This window comes from Nerophis ophidion, linkage group LG14, assembly GCF_033978795.1.
Source record: "Nerophis ophidion isolate RoL-2023_Sa linkage group LG14, RoL_Noph_v1.0, whole genome shotgun sequence".
NCBI classification, from domain to species: domain Eukaryota; kingdom Metazoa; phylum Chordata; class Actinopteri; order Syngnathiformes; family Syngnathidae; genus Nerophis; species Nerophis ophidion.
The window spans coordinates 20,288,118-20,306,253 of NC_084624.1; the positions used below are offsets into that span (position 1 = coordinate 20,288,118).

At 39.9% G+C, this 18,136-nt stretch overlaps 1 protein-coding gene across 1 annotated transcript in view; it reads right to left on the minus strand.

Annotated features, from left to right (window-relative positions):
- Positions 1 to 503: 503 nt before the first annotated feature.
- The window catches only part of nyap2b (neuronal tyrosine-phosphorylated phosphoinositide-3-kinase adaptor 2b), a 48,950-nt gene continuing 31,317 nt past the window's right edge, over positions 504 to 18,136 (minus strand). Inside the window, exons 4-7 of the mRNA XM_061920090.1 lie at positions 15,857 to 16,921; positions 8,807 to 10,150; positions 7,812 to 7,915; positions 504 to 4,394 (exon numbers count right to left, since the gene is read on the minus strand). Coding sequence (XP_061776074.1) covers positions 4,110 to 4,394; positions 7,812 to 7,915; positions 8,807 to 10,150; positions 15,857 to 16,921 — 2,798 coding nt within the window. The 3' untranslated portion in view covers positions 504 to 4,109. The remainder of the gene's footprint in view (positions 4,395 to 7,811; positions 7,916 to 8,806; positions 10,151 to 15,856; positions 16,922 to 18,136) is intronic.

Here is an 18,136-nt window from a genome sequence, read left to right on the forward strand (position 1 = left end):
TGTGACACGCTGTTAGTATGAAGGAAAAGCGGACATGACGACAGGTTGTAGAGAACGCTAAAGGCAGTGCCTTGAATGCACGCCCCCAATATAGTTGTCCAGATGGAAATCGGTAGAAATTCGGGAGAATGGTTGCCCCGGGAGATTTTCGTGAGGAGCACTGAACTTCGGGAGTCTACCGGGAAAATCAGGACGGTTGGCAAGTATGAGTATTAGCGGTGAATGCGGTGTTACAGCGGCACTGACGCTGTATAACACCGGCGGGCCAGCTCTAATGCTAAATTGATATTGCCTCAAGGGACAAATTATATTACACGGCGGGCCAAATTTGGCCCGCGGGCCAGAGTTTGACACCCATGGTCTAGTCTCTTACGTGAATGAGCTAAATAATATTATAATGATACTTTACGATAATATGTTAATAATTTCACACATAAGTTGCTCCTGAGTATAAGTCGCACCCCCAGCCAAACTATACAGTAGAATCTATTAATCATTACACAGATTTATTCCATGGCAGGTTTCAAGTTCATATTTATTTAGTTCTCTTAACAAACCCAAGTGACAATCAGAATACAGTACTTTTTTCCTAAAACATGTTTTTCTCCCTTTTTCTTCAAAATACGCAGAAACAAGAGAACACTGTGTGCAATAAGACAGAGGACTCTGACGGTGCGGTGCTCTCCCTACCTTTTCACAGTGCACGTTTATACTTACACAAGATTGTACATCATCATTGTTACATTTCCAAACTTCACCCACAGCCTCCCCCGCAATATCATGGGGACTTTTGGGCAAAGCCAACATCATGAAAACAATCTTTTTTTTTTTCTTTTCTTTTTTCTCTCAATAGAAGAATCGACTTTCATACAGTGTCGCTAGGCACGCACAAACACGTAGATCTCTCCCACACACACACACACACACACACACACTGATACAACACGGTAGCATTGATTCTCATCAGAGGATATGGTTACTGCACTTGTCAAACCCACACCATTTGGCAATGAGGACATTGCATTTTCATGTGCAAGAGGGGTCCAATGGAGATGACGTAAGCAGGTTGAGGTAGAGGGAGAGAGCCGAAGGGGGCGGCGGGGGGGTGGGTAGGACATTGTTACCAGCCTGATTAGGTGTGATGGAACTTGATGAGTAGTGCACTTACCTTTACAAAACAACTTCGAGGCCCCTGTCCTTTGTGTCTATTAGTTTGAGGTGTCGCTATGCTATAGGTCCTAGATCTTTGTTCACAGCCGAATTGACAAAGGACTGCATGTAACATCCCAGCCAATCCTGAAATAGTCGTTTTGTTTTTTTTTTAAACTTAACCTCCAAATAAAACCTAACATGGCACAGCACGCAACTGTTTTCAAAAATATATACTGTATATAAGCATCATCTTGAAAGGTATTTCTTATTAAGCAAGTGCATATGGCTATCATAATCTGCAGGAAAAATCTGAAAATGTCCTAAAAGCTCAGGTGTTGATTGTACAGGCTGGTAGTTGGCATCAAGTACTTACACCGTGTCCTGGTGCTTGCAGTCTGCGTGGCAAAGTAAAGGCGCTGGCGTTCAACCAACCAGCTATTGCCACCAAACCCAAATATTTCAAAGAAGCAAACACCCAAAAGTGCAACCACACAGTTTTCAACAGGCTTTGGCTGGTTTTGGAAACTATACTGTTAACAATGTAAATATTCTAATTTGCTACCAGAAACACCTGCGTTGGCGCTATTAAATACAACAGAAACATACACTTTCTCTGCCCCCCCACCCCATTACTACACTCCAGATTTCCTTTGAAAAAGGCAAAGTGACATGTTACCGTAATTCACAAACTGAAGCATACAAAGATTCCTGCTTGTGTCCTAGCTCTGACTGTTGTACATTCTAGAACATGCTGGAGAGAACTCAGTCAAGGATGGACAGTTGGTTTAATGGCATTGATTAACTAAGGGCAAATTCATCCACTCTATTGCATTGGGGAAAAACTATGTCCGCGCATTTAAAGTTCCGAATTTTGCACATTGTTGACAGTTACACTCAGTAAACATTTAATCAAAACACCATAATATTAAGTGAAGCTTTTATCTAATCGAACTGATTTATTCAATAACTAGCTGCAGCCCTATTTGTGCTTGTATCGAATAGGTTGTATTCACCTGACGTCATTAAAAATGCGAGTCTCAAAGTGGTGGGCCAGTGTGCGTCTCTTGTCAAAGCCTTTTGCCTTTCTCCAAGAAAAATGCCCTATGCGTGCGTTGTTTTAGGTTGTTGGAACTGTTGAAATAGCGAAAAGGATACGTTTCTTCAGAGCTCCTCAAGAGCTGATCAAGAAGGTCGAAAAATGTCAAGATTTTACGAAACGACGAGGAGAAAAGTGGCTCTTGAAGATATCACACCAATGAAAGTCCAAGAAATTTTGCAGTGATTGAATGTTTGCTAGATGTACTTTTAACATTCAGTATTTCCTGTTTCAGTAGTGTCTTGATTTTTGTATTTTATCTTGTATCAGAGTTCTTAGAATGCATTTTTGCTATGAGTGTTTTGGCAAGTCTTAATAAAACAAAGCAAGTGTGAGCAAAATCGAAAAATGTTCATCTTTTAACAAAGGCAGCAATTATAAATAAAGCTATCAGCTGATGCAAAATGTTGACACCTTTAGTTATACTTTGATAAAGACGGGGAAAACCACGGATACTAGTAACGAGGCGTGCAACAATAAGACAACAGGGCCAAAACTTATCGGGCCGTGCATTTACAGAGTTATGATTACTTGTCGGTCTCATTTACAACCCGCCATGTCTTAAAGGGAAACTGCACCTGTTTGCCTATTAGTCATAATAATTGTATTTTATTATTATTTTTTTTAAAGGATTTTAAGGATGATAAAAAACGCTTAAAAGATGCGGCTAATGAGAGTCACCGTTCTCGCCTCTAAAACAATTTCAAAACACTAATTTTTTTTATTTATAACTCTTGTCTTCTTGTTTCTCATAATGATTGTGAACGATAGGCAAAATTCCAAAAAAAGTGGTTTCTCTGATTACCTTTAAAGTGTTTAAGATAATGAGAAAATGAAAAACAGTGGATCCAGGCAATGGTGTGTTACTCGCAGTTTGTTTACTCGCAAGAAGAAAAGTTAAATCATGAAATGCAACGTTACCCAAGCAACAACAATGCACGATTTATGCGAGAGTCTTGATACCAGTTTCCTTGACCTAACCACAGAAGAAGTTGTAGGCTTCTTTCATCTGTTTCGCTGTGTCGAATGATGTCTGGAGCACCAGATAGTTGGACGTGTCTGGTTACTTGACACATCTTTTTTTGATAACATACAGGGATCAATTCTATTGCATAGTTTGATTTTTAGTGGTAAGAACTAGGCCCCTTGCATTCTTAAATAGTTTGCACACGGTTGCAGTGTGCAAACCGGTTGCAGGGTCAGCAATGCTGGTTTGGTGGCCCACCAATTCGTTCATTTCCGTTCTAAAGTCATGTGACTGAATACAACCTATTGTATGATATTGACAGTGCCTCTGCTGGTTGCAGCCAGGTAGTGCACTCCATTTTGCCTTGACTATCAATTTCTTCTTCAACGGCCTATACCCATCCCACTCTCTAAACTTTCAATACAACAGTGAAAATGTCAAAACAAATGCAGACAAAAGTGAAGAGTCGATTCATTTTAGTGCCAGCAAGCACACGCACGAAAAAAAAAAAAAAAGAGTTGGGCATAAGAAAATGATGCTACAACAGTACCAGTATTCATTGATTATGCGTCCAGCTCAAAGGAACCAATAGAAACATAAATGAAGATAAGATAAGATTGCATCAACATCTACTGTACATAATTTAGGATACTTTTTCATCTGATTTAGAAAATATCTATTCATCAAATATCTACTCTACTAGTTATATTACAAGTATCCAGCCACAAGAAAATAGAAAAATATCAAATATCATACCAGCGATGATAAGAAAACATGACAACCTGAAGAGGCAGAAATATTGCTATGGTAAGCAAGCATCAAGCCCCTCACGGTGCTCTAATCGGCGTGGAGAGGGAGGGGCTTAATTCTGGGATTTGTGCGTGGCAGATGCAGTCAGATAGCAGTGTCCCAGAAGACGGTTGTTTGTGTCGGGTAAGGGGGAGGACGGATCTTTTTCCCCCCGCTTCTTTTCCCACAAGCGGGGAGGACAGAGGTGCTCTCTTGCTTGCATTGACTCCGCTCGGGCTGCTTGTCCTCGCTCCAGTCTGTAGGAGGCCTCTCCAGATATCTCTGTAGGTGCGGATGTTGTCTGGAGCGGATTTCTTTGCAGAGCGTACGTTTCCTCTCGATCTGCTCCAGCATGGTACTGTCGCCACATACCCATGGCATTTGGGGCATCTGAGGGACAATGTATTCATTCATCAACTGTATTTACCACAAATGAAGTTTTTGCCATGTTGTTTTTTCCTAAAACAGTAGTACCTCAACTTAGGAATGTCTTGAGATAAAAGCTGCCTCTAGGCTAATTGTTATGGCTTAGTTGCATGTCAACATTTGGGTTATAAACATACAAACCCCGTTTCCATATGAGTTGGGAAATTGTGTTAGATGTAAATATAAACGGAATACAATGATTTGTAAATCCTTTTCAACCCATATTCAGTTGAATATGCTACAAAGACAAAATATTTGATGTTCAAACTGATAAACATTTTTTTTTTGCAAATAATCATTAACTTTAGAATTTGATGCCAGCAACACGTGACAACGAAGTTGGGAAAGGTAGCAACAAATACTGATAAAGTTGAGAAATTCTCATCAAAAACTTATTTAGGAACATCCCACAGGTGTGCGGGCTAATTGGGAACAGGTGGGTGCCATGATTGGGTATAAAAGCAGCTTCCATGAAATGCTAAGTATTTCACAAACAAGGACGGGGCGAGGGTCACCAATTTGTAAGCAAATTGTCGAACAGTTTTAAAACAACATTTCTCAACGAGCTATTGCAAGGAATTTTGGGATTTTACATCTACGGTCCGTAAAATCATTAAAAGGTTCAGAGAATCTGGAGAAATCACTGCACGTAAGCGATGATATTACGGATCATTAATCCCTCAGTCGGTACTGCATCAAAAACAGACATCAGTGTGTAAAGGATATCACCACATGGGCTCAGGAACATTTCATAAAACCACTGTCAGTAACTACAGTTGGTTGCTACATCTGTAAGTGCAACTTAAAACTCTGCTATGCAAAGCAAAACCCATTTATCAACAACACCAAGGAACGCCGCTGGCTTCGCTGGGCCCAAGCTGATCTAAGATGGGCTGATGCAAAGTGGAAAGGTGTTCTGTGGTCTGACGAGTCCACATTTCAAATTATATTTAGAAACTGTGGACGTGGTGTCCTCCAAATTAAAGAGGAAAATAACCATCCGGATTGTTAAAGGCGCAAAGTTCAAAAGCCAGCATCTGGGATGGTATGGGGGTGTATTAGTGCCCAAGGCATGGGTAACTTACACATCTGTGAAGGCACTGTTAATGCTGAATGGTCCATACAGGTTTTGGAGCTACCTATGTTGTCATCCAAGCAACGTTACCATGGACGCCCCTGCTTATTTCAGCAAGACAATGCCAAGACACATGTTACAACAGCCCGGTTTTGTAGTAAAAGAGTGCGGGTACTTTCCTGGCCCACCTGCAGCCCAGACCTGTCTCCCATCGAAATTGTGTGGTGCATTATGAAGCGTAAAATACGACAGCAGAGACTACGGACTGTTGAACGACTAAAGCTCTACATAAAACAAGAATGGGAAAGAATTTCACTTTCAAAGCTTCAACAAATAGTTTCCTCCGTTCCCAAACGTTTATTGAGTGTTTTGAAAAGAAAAGGTGATGTAACACAGTGGTGAACATGCCCTTTCCCAACTACTTTGGCACGTGTTGCAGCCATGAAATTCTAAGTTAATTATTATTTGCAAAAAAAACTAAGTTTATGGGTTTGAACATCAAATATCTTGTCTTTGTAGTGCATTCAATTGAATATGGGTTGAAAAGGATTTACAAATCATTGTATTCCTTTTATATTTACATCAAACACAATTTCCCAACTCATATAGAAACGGGGTTTGTAGTCGGCGTCAAAGTGAACCTCGTAAGATGCACACAAAACCTCCGCTCTTACTTGCTAGCATTAGCTTATAACTCGACATCGACTTTGGGAAGGCACAAGTGAGTGTGAAGGACAGTGCTGCCAAGGAGAAATGGCTGACGTTCTTTGAACTAAAGAAAGAAATCATCAAAGTGTATAGCCAACTTGGCGAAGCAATTTGAGCGTATCACTTCTAGAATGAGTTTAACGTCACCCAAGGATGGTAAAATAATATACCAACGGCAGACATTTATCCATGACAGTGTGTTTGCATATGAGACCACTCCCCATAAGTGAATGCAGTACATTATTATTACAATACTGTATACAACTACCATAGTTTTTTGTAGTATATTCTAGTGCAGGGGTAGGGAACCTGTGGCTCTTTTGATTACTGAATCGGGTTCCAGATCAATCTTAACTGACATTGCTTTATACCAGTGGTTTCCAAAATTGGGGTGCATGTACCCCTGGGCGTACTTGAAGGTATGCCAACGGGTACGTGAGATTTTTTTTAAATATTCTGGAAATAGCAACTATTCAAAAATCCTGTATAAATATATTTATTAAATAATACTTCAACAAAATATGAATGTAAGTTCATAAACTGTGAAAAGAAATGCAACAATGCAATCTTCAATGTTGACAGCAAGATTTTTTGTGGACATGTTCCATAAATATTGATGTTAAAGATTAATTTTTTTGGGGAAGAAATGTTCATAATTAAGTTCATGAATCCAGATGGATCTCTATTACAATCCCCGAAGAGGGCACTTTAAGTTGATGATGTAGAAATCTTTATTTTATAATTGAATCACTTGTTTATTTTTCAACAAGTTTTTTGTTATATTTATATCTTTTTTTCCAAATAGTTCAAGAAAGACCACTACAAAAGAGCAAAATGTTGCACTGTTATACAATTTAATAAATCAGAATCTTATGACACAGTGCTGTATTTTACTTCTTTATCTCTTTTTTTAACCAAAAATGCCTTGCTCTGATTAGGGGGTAATTGAATTAAAAAGATATTCACTGAAAAAAGGTTGAGAACCACTGCTTTAAACGATAAGTAATGAATAATTCCGCTGGTAATCTCAATGTTAAAAATAACGTTCAAAATATTAAAGTTTCTCATGCATTTTAATCCATCCATTTGTTTTCTACCACACCTGTTCAAGAAGTCGCAATAATAGTCAGAAGTATTTCATTTATTATTGGTTAGCTTCAGAATAACAATGGTATTAAAAAGAATAGGAGACTTATTATAGTAAAAAATGTTGGTCTTACTTAAAAATGCACGCATTTAGTTGTATTCAGTGTCAAAAAATTATTATATGGCTGTCACGGAAATATATTTTAAAATATTTGGCTTTAATGACTCTCTCAGCTAAAAGGGTTCCCGACCCCTGTTCTAGTGTATTGTTGTCATACAATATTTCTTATCCGTTTTTTTTTTTCTTTTTAAAAATGATGTCTGATATTTTGGGCACCAATCAATTCATTCATTTCAACAGGTGATGTTAATTTGAGAATTTTTTTTAGTTCAAAGTAAGTTGAGGTTCTACCGTAGTTACACTTTCACATCCAATAATTCTTCCCTAGTGGAGGTCAGTGCTGTATTGTAATTGAAAATGTTTTAGATAGAGTCTACTTCATTCTGCTTACTTTGCTCTGGTGAGTCTCTGCTGCTCTCCTTTGCGGCGTCCCTATCGGGGAAGGGTTGGCGGGCATGGAAGGTGAGCGGGCGTATTTAGGTGTTGCTTTCACATCTACAAAGACAACAATTACGAAAAACAAAACGTTGTCAGGTTAAGTCAAGTTCACCGGGATGCCTTTTTCCAGGACCAATGGGAGGAATGGGCCAAACTTCCCAAAGATTGGTGTGCTAAGCCTGTGGCATTGTATTCAAAAAGACTTGAAGCTGTAATTTTGTGTGTTGGGGTGCATCAAGAAAGTATTGAGCAATGGCTGTGAGTACTTATGTACATGTGCTTTTTCAGTTTCATACATTTGCAAAATGTTTTAATCAACCTTTTCCCATTGTCATTATAGGCTATTAATAGTCTGTAGAATTTTGAGGACAAAAGTACATTTGGATTCCATTTTGGAATAAAGCTGTAACATAACAAAATGTGGAACAATTGAAGCTCCGTAAATACTTTGCTGATGCACTGTATATATATATATATGTATGTATGTTACCTTACCACATACTTCAGCAGCCAAATTAGGAGCCTTTGTAACTCGTTGTGAAATGATTCTATTATTAACATAAGCCACATAATATTTCATAATTCATATCATTGTCACATGGGGCTGCATTGTAGTATATACCATAATATCGATTTTAAGCCTCATCACCCATCTCTAGCTCCATCCCTCCCACAACCCTGACCAGGGTAAGTGGAATATAAAATGGACGGTATATTTATTTATATTTTCAAAAGGGTGATGACGAAAGCTGGGATAGGGTTTATCCCTCCTGCAAGTATTAATTGGATAATTGATCAAAAAATACATGGTTGGATGAGTGACAACTTCTGTCTCCTTATGTGTCCCTGTGAGTCACTCGATGTCTGCTTTTGGCTCAAAGTGTTTAGGGTAAATTAATGCGATTTTTTTTTTGTCTTATTGTGTCTGTTTTTGTCCTGAAGACTCACCGTTTCCGCTCCCCGCAGTCATTGGGGGGCTGCTAGTCAATCTGCTATTGTGAGTAGGTGTGGTGGTGGATGAATGCTGACTCGACACTGTGCTCCCGTTTCTCTCATGTGCTTTTGATGGGTCCATGTTGTGATTGACTCTGTTCTCCCGTCGCGGCGTTCCGTCTGGTCTGTACCTGTACTCCATGGTCGTAGGGCTCTTGGTGGTTTTCCCGTCATATTGGTGCTGATAATCTGAGCCATTGAGACTTCTGTCTTTGCTGTCTCGTCTCACTTCAAGGCCAGTTCGGCTCAGATCTTTGCTGTCCTGCCTGGGTAAAAGAGGCGGAGGGAGGTCTCCACCATTGTGGATGCTTCGATCTCTCCCCTCGTGCTTGGATTCTGAGCCGTATCCCACCCTGTCTTTGCTGTTCTTAGATGTTTCTTGTCGGGGGAGGATCTCAGGAGGCTGGTCTATTCTGCCCTCGTGTCTGTATTCCATGTCGTTCCTTGCCCTCTCCTTGCTGTCCTGTCGAGGTAACAAATCAGGTCGATAGTCCTTGTTGTCGTGTCTGTATTCTGCAGTAGTTCTAGCCCTGTCTTTGCCCTCCTGTCTGGGGAGAAGCTCAGTGGGCTTGTCTCTGCTTTCATGCTTCGAGTTCATCCCGTTCCTGACTCGCTCTTTGCTATCCTGTCGAGGTAAGAGCTCTGGCGGCTGATCCATCAGTCTCTCTCTGCTTTCATGTCTGCAGTCCACACCATTCCTAGCGCCCTCTTTGCTGTCCTGTCTTGGAAACAGTTCAGGTGGCTGATCTAGCAGTCTGTCTTTGCTGTCTTGTTTCAGCAAACACTCCATTCCGTGTCCGCCACCCCGGTCCTTGCTGTCTCGTCTCAGCAGCAGGTCTCCATTGCTGCTCCCTCTTTCTTTTGAGTCCCTTCGTAATAACGGGATGGGTTCTACAGAGCTGCAGCTCCGCTCTTTGGAATCCCTTCTCGTAGGAATGGGCTCAACGCTGCTGTAGCCTTGGTCCCTGCTGTCCTTGCGTACAGGTGGTGTGTCTATGGCACTGCGGTCTTTGCTGTTACGCCTGTGAGACAGTGATTCCACATTGCTGGATCTGTCTCTGTCTTTGTCTCTGTCTTTTTCTTTGTTTCTGTCTTTGTCTCTTTCTTTGTCTCTATCTTTGTCTTTGTCTCTGTCTTTGTCTCTGTCTTTGTCTCTGTCTTTGTCTCTGTCTCTGCGATGGGACGACTCTTTGCTGTGGCGCTCTTTGGACTCTCGCTTGGACTCCTTACTGTGGCTGTGACTGTGGCGCTCCTTGCCTTCACGCTTGGACTCACTGTGTGACTTACTTTTGACCTCGGCTGTAAAGTAAAGGAGAAACACTTATGATATATTTACATCAGAAATGAACACTACAATCTAATCCGATCCAGCTCGGCTGTATGTCGCCTATCGGACGCCGAGCATGTGTGGACGTGTATGGAAAGTGGTCTTGGCCTTGGCTGTCTTGGAACCTGAGATTCTACATGATGATTGGTTGTTCTGTCTAAGACTGAACCCTTTCTGATTGACAATAAAATGAGTGAATCAGCCATTTTGGAATGTAACCACTGCCAGAGCATCTTTCAAATTTCATTCTGTTACTAGTTGATATGTATAATTTTACAATCCTTTAAGTGACATTTTCATTGTAAAATTTAGCATCTTTATAACTTTTATCGGTTATTGGAGATTGTACTTGTGTTTAGAAAGTAACTGAAAATGAGCTTCCCCGACTTGAAAAACCAGCAGCCACCCACTGTGTCATAAGGTGTTCAGATACCATAAAAAAAAACAGTATGATGGAGTGCAAGCTACAACCACAGTAAATAACATATTACATATTAAATCCATACCAATTTCACCGTGTCAGTATAAACTCAACACTATTATCTTTGAAAATATATATACTGTAGTTTATTTCTTCAAATTCATATTTAAATTATATTCCATTAGGCAGGTGTGTGCATGTGACTAGCTGGCCATTTGTCCAGGGCGTACTCTGCCTTCCACCCGAGTGCAGCTAGGAAAGGCACCAGCCGACACAGAGAGGAACAAGTAGTAGAAATGGATGGCTGGCTGGTATTGTTGTTCCTATAATATTACGCCATAATCTTTTTAAAACTTCTGCACTACTTAAAATATCCACTAGATGCCACTGATGACACTGCAGCGTTGCAATGCACTACTGAAGGTGGAGCTGTGTAGTCAGTCAAAGCTACATTTCTAAGTTACATTTAAAAAAATTAAATTGAACTTTTATTTAAGGAATATGTAATGTTTTTTTTAGCTGTAAATAATGTAATAAAGTCTTGGATTTTATTTCCATTTTGACAAAATGTTCCATGTCCAAAATTATATGTTTTATCTCATACTATGCCTGTTAGAATGGTCCAAAAGCGTGTTGTGTGCATGATTTACTTAAGTAAGTTTGAGCACATTCAACTATACCTTGATAATAATAATCCATCCATTCATTTTCTACCGCTTGTCCCGTTCAGAGTTGCGGGGGGGGGGGGGGGGGGGACCTATCTCAGCTGCATTCGGGCGGAAGGCGAGGTACACCCTGCACAAGTCACCACCTCATGGCAGGGCCAACACAGATAGACGGACAACATTCACACTCACATTCACTCACAATTTAGTGTTGCCAATCAACCTATCCAATAACCGTGATCATTTTGGTCACAATGACAATGTTCATATTGTTAAATCCCAAGTTTGTATGTTATGTTTCAGCCATAACATTCAGCAAATGAAAATATCACTCAAATTCCAAACCTGACCAGGTTACAAATTAATTTAAAATTGTTTAAATTACAACTTATAACGTCTTTGTGATGGGTCCAGATGCGGCCTCAGCTTTCGTACTACACACATAACTGTTGTGTGTGAATGCAAACAATAACAGATCCACAATTGAACATCACAAGGCAGAAATATGTATTGTGTTCCGCTATGGCGCCTATAGCAAGCACGTGTCACATATACAATCCATGTGTGCAATTGTGTGAGGTGATTAACCAGTTGGTAATGTGGGTCAGGCTTGGCGCTTCCATCGCCTCAGAAAAGGAAAGTGGGAACACTGATTGTGTGGTTGTTCATGTAACACACACGCCCATTGGGCACCAATTAAATTACCTTAAAAGGCTTGTCAACCTGTTTATAAAGCGCATATACATAAGTGGAGTATACAACTGACATGTGACGTATTCAAATCCTATTAACATCAACATCAAAACACCCGATATTGAGTGTGAAATCTCCTTCTGCGCCTGATTGGCTCAGCTGTAACCATACAGTGATTGGACAGAAAAGCGGCATCTGTAATGCACCGTTGAGGTGTCAAATTGGAGTCGAGCGCTATAGCGCTAACCCCCACATCAGGAGCGTGTTGCTCATGTCCTTAGCTGTGATTGGCTGCTTTACCCAGATGGAGGCAGTCTGCAAATAAGAAAGAGGGATTTCTCCTCCTTCCGTTGTTGCTATGTTGTAGTTGCTAAGAGCGCAGAGTAAGGATAGATGTTTCTTCTTCTTGCCTGTTTAGTATTGTCTATTATAAGTGGAAGCAGAGAAGTTAAAACTGCTCTGAGTTACTGAAATATGTGAGACACAGTTGTTTATCTTTAGTTGTGTCACTGGGTTGATGAACTGATTAGCATAAATGTCAGCTCTTTTACGTTATATACGGAATTTAAAGGCCTACTGAAACCCACTACTACCAACCACGCAGTCTGATCGTTTATATATCAATGATGAAATATTAACATTGTAACACATGCCAATACGGCCTTTTTAGTTGAATAAATTACAATTTTAAATTTCCCGGGAGTTTCGTCTTGAGAACGTTGTGTAATGATGACGTGTACGCAAGACGTCACAGGTTTTAAGGAAATATGAGCGCTGCACACACACACAGCTAAAAGTCGTCTGCTTTAACGTCATAATTACACAGTATTGTTGAGATCTGTGTTGCTGAATCTTTTGCAATTTGTTCAATTAATATTGGAGAAGTCACAGTAGAAAGATGGAGTTGGGAAGCTTTAGCCTTTAGCCACACAAACACACGGTGATTCCTTGTTTAAAATTCCTGAAGGTGAAACTTTCCTATGGATCAGAGCGCGGTCAAGCCAACATGGATCCCTATCAAATGTCAACCAGCAGGTTTCCGTGAGAAAATTGTGGTTAAAAAGTCAGTTCTTACCGGAGAAAAGCTGAGCTTGTGCCGTCCATAGCTGCCGTCGACTCTCCTGAGACACTGCGCGTCAAAACACCCGTGGAGACACCCTTCCGACTATCAGGTACTATTTAACTCACTAAAACCCTAGCAACACAATAGAAAGATAATGGATTTCCCAGAATTATCCTATTAGATGTCTCTAAAAACATCGGAATCCGTCCCAATGCAATCGCGTTTTTTTTTTTACTTATTTTTTTTTTTTCTAATATCCTCAAACACGAATCTTTCATCCTCGCTCAAATTAATGGGGAAATTGTCGTTTTCTCGGTCCGAATAGCACTTTTTGTTGGAGGCTCTCATTAAAAATAATTTGAATATGTGAGGAGCCATCAACATGTGACGTCATCGTAGAGGCAGGACTTTTCTCTTAACACCGAAAAGTTGCAAACTTTATCGTGGATTTTCTCTAGTAAATCCTTACAGCAAAAATATGGCAATATCGCGAAATGATCAAGTATGACACATAGAATGGACCTGCTATCCCCGTTTAAACAAGAAAATCTCATTTCAGTAGGCCTTTAAATAAATAAATAAATGGGTTGTACTTGTATTAACCATTTGGGAGACCTGCTGTTCATCCCCCCAGACTTGCCTCATAAAGGAAGCAAACATAGCTGTTTTAGTTGCACAATGTCAAATTGTCAGCCGGGATATACAATTTTTTAAATCTGATTTGATAGATTGATTACCAAACACATAATAACACACGCTAAAAACATGAATTACCTTTTTTATATCATTCATAATTATTTCTTACATTTAATTTTTTGATTATTAGATTTTTTCAATTATTTTTTTAACATTTTCTGGATTTTTTTTCTGTATACAGTGGTACCTCAACTAAAGAGTATTTTTGAGACGAGAGCAGTCTCTCAGCTAATTGTTGGCGTAGTAAATGTCTCAGTGAAACCTGTGAGGTCTGACCAAAACATCTGGTCTTACTTACTAGCATGAGCTCATGGCTAAAAATTAAAATAACTGTTTTCCAAGAAGATACATTTTAAAAAAAGGGCAGAGCGACATGGCGAAGCAATTCGAGTTTAGCACTGCTCGCCTGTGCCGTACTAAAGCAAAATGAGTTGATAATTCCAGCCAAGAATGTTAAAGTAATATCTAAACAGTGGACATTTATCCGTGAAAATATGGAAAAGCTGCTGATAGTGTGTTTGACGGGGAAAAAAAAGAATTCCATTTTCTAAGGTAAATGCTGCACATTATCATAACATTACTTCATAAAACTACTGTAGTTATTTGTAGTACCTTCTATTGCATTCTTTTTTGACAATATTTCTTATATAAAAGTTTGCTTTCCTATTTAAAAGGCATTTTACATGGTAAAAATGTGCTGTTTTGGGGCACAAAGCACCATTGATTTAAATTAATTTCAACTGGAGATTAAGTTATTGAGTTAAGAGCTCCGCCATAGAACAAATTAGGTTTGTAGTTTGAGGTACTACTGTAAAAGTATTGTATTTTTATTACTGCTTTCAAATTGAATGTGATTAATCATGTATTATTATGCTTCTTGTTACCTTAGATACGCTCAGTAATCAGGTCAGTGCATACGCCCGTGCAAAGATGAGAGTGGTGTGCTCAGTGACACATTTTGTTTCAAAACACACCTTTTGTGGGACTACTGTTACCAAATTTTGAGCAATTACATGACATATATGTAGTCAAAAATGGATAAAAGTGTTTGTGTATGACCTCACAATAAAATGTGAACATTTTCGGGTATTTTGAAGCAGGTCACTTCTTCCAAGTAACCTGATGAATCAGAAATGATCATTTGACAGCACTCATTTCTATTATTCTATTCAATCTCATCACTTTCAAAGAAAACAATTATTTACTGTTATTTTGTAATTGTTGTTAGTCAACAAATTTAATGACGGGGTATAGACAGCGATTTTAAACTAGACAAACAAGTCAATGGCGTTTTAAAATCGTGTTTTTATCACCTTCGTCTTTTAGTAAATGTTAAACCGTTTTTATCTTTTAACCTTTTTGAACAAGTCATGCATGCTTTTATTTCAAGTGGACTGGACTACTACAATGCACTTTATGCTGGCATTAGCCAAAAAGCTCTCTCCCGGTTGCAGTTAGTCCAGAACGCGGCAGCACGACTTTTAACAGGGGCCAGGAAGCGCCAGCATATAACCCCAATTCTTCAGAGTTTGCACTGGCTCCCTGTTCATTTTAGAATTGGTTTTAAAACATTGCTGTTTGTTTTTAAATCTTTACATGGACTGGCACCTCAATATATCTCGGACCTCATCCAAATTTACATTCCAGTTCCAGCTCCTGGTGCCCAAGACCAGACTTAAGACCGGGGAAGACAGGGCCTTCTCTGTGGTCGGCCCTAAGCTCTGGAACACTCTGCCCCTCCATGTTCAAACTGCTTCCACAGTGGAGTGTTTTAAGTCTTGTCTTAAGACCCACTTTTATTCTTTGGCTTTTAACACTACGTGAGTTGTGTGGTCCTCTGTCCTCTGTTGTCCTCTGTGTTTTTTATACACTTTGATTTCTATTTTACTGTTTTAATTGATTTTACCCTTTAAAATAGTTTTTAATCACATTTGTTTTTATATTGTTGTTTTTTTTATGTTGGTTTTATATCTATTTATTTTTTGTTTTTATTCAGTCATTGGTGGAGCATAATATTGTTTTTTTAATATTATTTTTAACATGGCTGTGCAGCACTTTGGAAACGTTATTGTTGTTTAAATGTGCTATATAAATAAAGTGGATTGGATTGGATAAAAGTCAGACGTGTGGAAGGACTCACTCTCTCCAGGCTCTTTGGATTTTCTCCCACTGGCGTTCTTCTTCAGCATGTTCCTCCCGGTGGTGAACAGGTTGGTCAGTTCGTCCAGCGGGCTGGTTGGCGTCCGTGAACGTCCCGTCGACACGTTCTGCATGGAACCGTGGAGTCTACCCGCGCCGTCATGCGGCGGTGAGCCTTTGCCGTGAGGGGTGGCCGAGGCGCTCCTCGGCAGCGCCCCCGGGAATGGCGCCGTGGCGTCAAACGGTGGCGTGCGCATGAGGCTCAGCGGCGTGAGACAGCGGCCCATGCTGACTGGAGACGGGCACGCCGAGTGGCTGCGCTGATAGGAGGACGAGGACGATGTTTTGTAGAGCGTGCATGGCAGCGGAGGTGCGGAGGATCGCCCGGAGATGGTGAGGGTCGGGGTGGCGGTGAGCTCCCTACGCAGGTGTGCAGAGGAGGGGGGCTCGGCCGAGGACGTTGGGGATTTGCTGTAAGACGATGGGTTGTCCATCATTGGCAATTTCGTAACATCTAGAGGGGTTAGGGGGGACTCATCCGAGTTGGGTGAGCACTGGGCGGGGGCCGGGGGGAACACCAACAACGGAGGCCTGTGGGTAAGTAAATTTGGAAAAGGTGCGGGAATGTCACAGAAGGGAATGTTTCTGGGGGTGGAGCACCGACTAAGAGGTTCCGGGTCATAAGGGGCCGGCGTAGGGCAGGCAGAACGACATCCCACCGGGTCGGTACGGTACTCCATATCATCCAGCATGGGGTACTTCATCTCTTCGTACACCGATTCCCCGGGCTCCTCGTCCTCGCTCTTGCAGAGTTCCCTGGCCCCGACATCAATGCCGCCCATCTCGATGTAGACCGGCTCGTCCTCACAGTCGTCCGTGGGGCTGTCGTCGCTCTGCGGCGGAGAGCTGCTGCGCTCATACGCTGGGCCCACGTGTTGAAGCAGTCTGGTTGGGCAGGCGTGGGTTTTCATGTAGGATTCGTCGAAGGAGACACTGAGTTGAGTGTTGGGGTTCCTCTTGGGTTTGGGTGGTGGAACCCTCCTGCAGTCCTCGCTGCATTCTTGTGCTGTCAGAGGAGGGAGAAGGAGAGGTTGAGCACACTCTCAAGCAAAATATTTGGGAAAATGTCTTTCTGAAGTCGCACAAAACCAACATTCATCAATCATAATCTGCATTCTCTCGACACATTTGGCTTTTTGTGGCAATTTTTGCAACAAAGGTACACCTTAAGAGGTGTTTAGAGGAGAAATTGAAAATATATGAGTATACTGTAATATTCAATGATCATTATCAACGTAAATATAAGACAGCCCGAAATAAGGCTTTTTTGTTTTTGTGAAAAAAACATAGGGGAACTGCACAATTTTTTTGAATTGTGGCGATCATTCACTACCGTCATGTAAGACAAGCACACATGTTTTATATTGTTGTTATGCTTTCTAATTAGTAAATAAACGCGAGCAAATGTATCCTTACATAGCCTATGGAAGTCGCTGTATTCTGCCTATATAGCGCTTAAAAATCTTCCCAACTATTCCATTCAGGTTTTATATACATGATGTAAGTATATATGTAATGTAGAAACATTCATAACATGTAATATTTACATGATGTAAGTATAAGTGTAATGTAGTAACATTCATAATAACATGTAATATTTACATGATGTAAGTATAAGTGTAATGTAGTAACATTCATAATAACATGTAATACATACATAATGTAAGTATATATGTAATGTTGTAAAATTCATAATAACATGTGATATATACATTTTGTAAGTATAAGCGTAATGTAGTAATATTCATAATAACATGTACTATTTATATAATGTAAGTATATATGTAATGTAGTAACATTCATAATAACATGTATTATATACTTGATGTAAGTATATATGTAATGTCGTAACATTCATAATAACATGTAATATATACATGATGTAAGTATAAGTGTAATGTAGTAACATTCCTAATAACATGTAATATATACAGTACATTATGTAAGTATATATGTAATGTAGTAACATTCATAATAACATGTAATATATACATGATGTAAGTAGATATGTTATGTCGTAAAATTCATAACATGTATTATATACTTGATGTAAGTATACATGTACATTAGTCACATTCATAATAACATGTAATAAAGACATGTAAGTATATAGGTAATGTATTAACATTCATAATAACATTTAATGATGTATTTTGCTCATTTTAAGCATACAGCGGCACATTTAGTTTAATAGACGCTTCACAACCATTTTTCTTTCTGC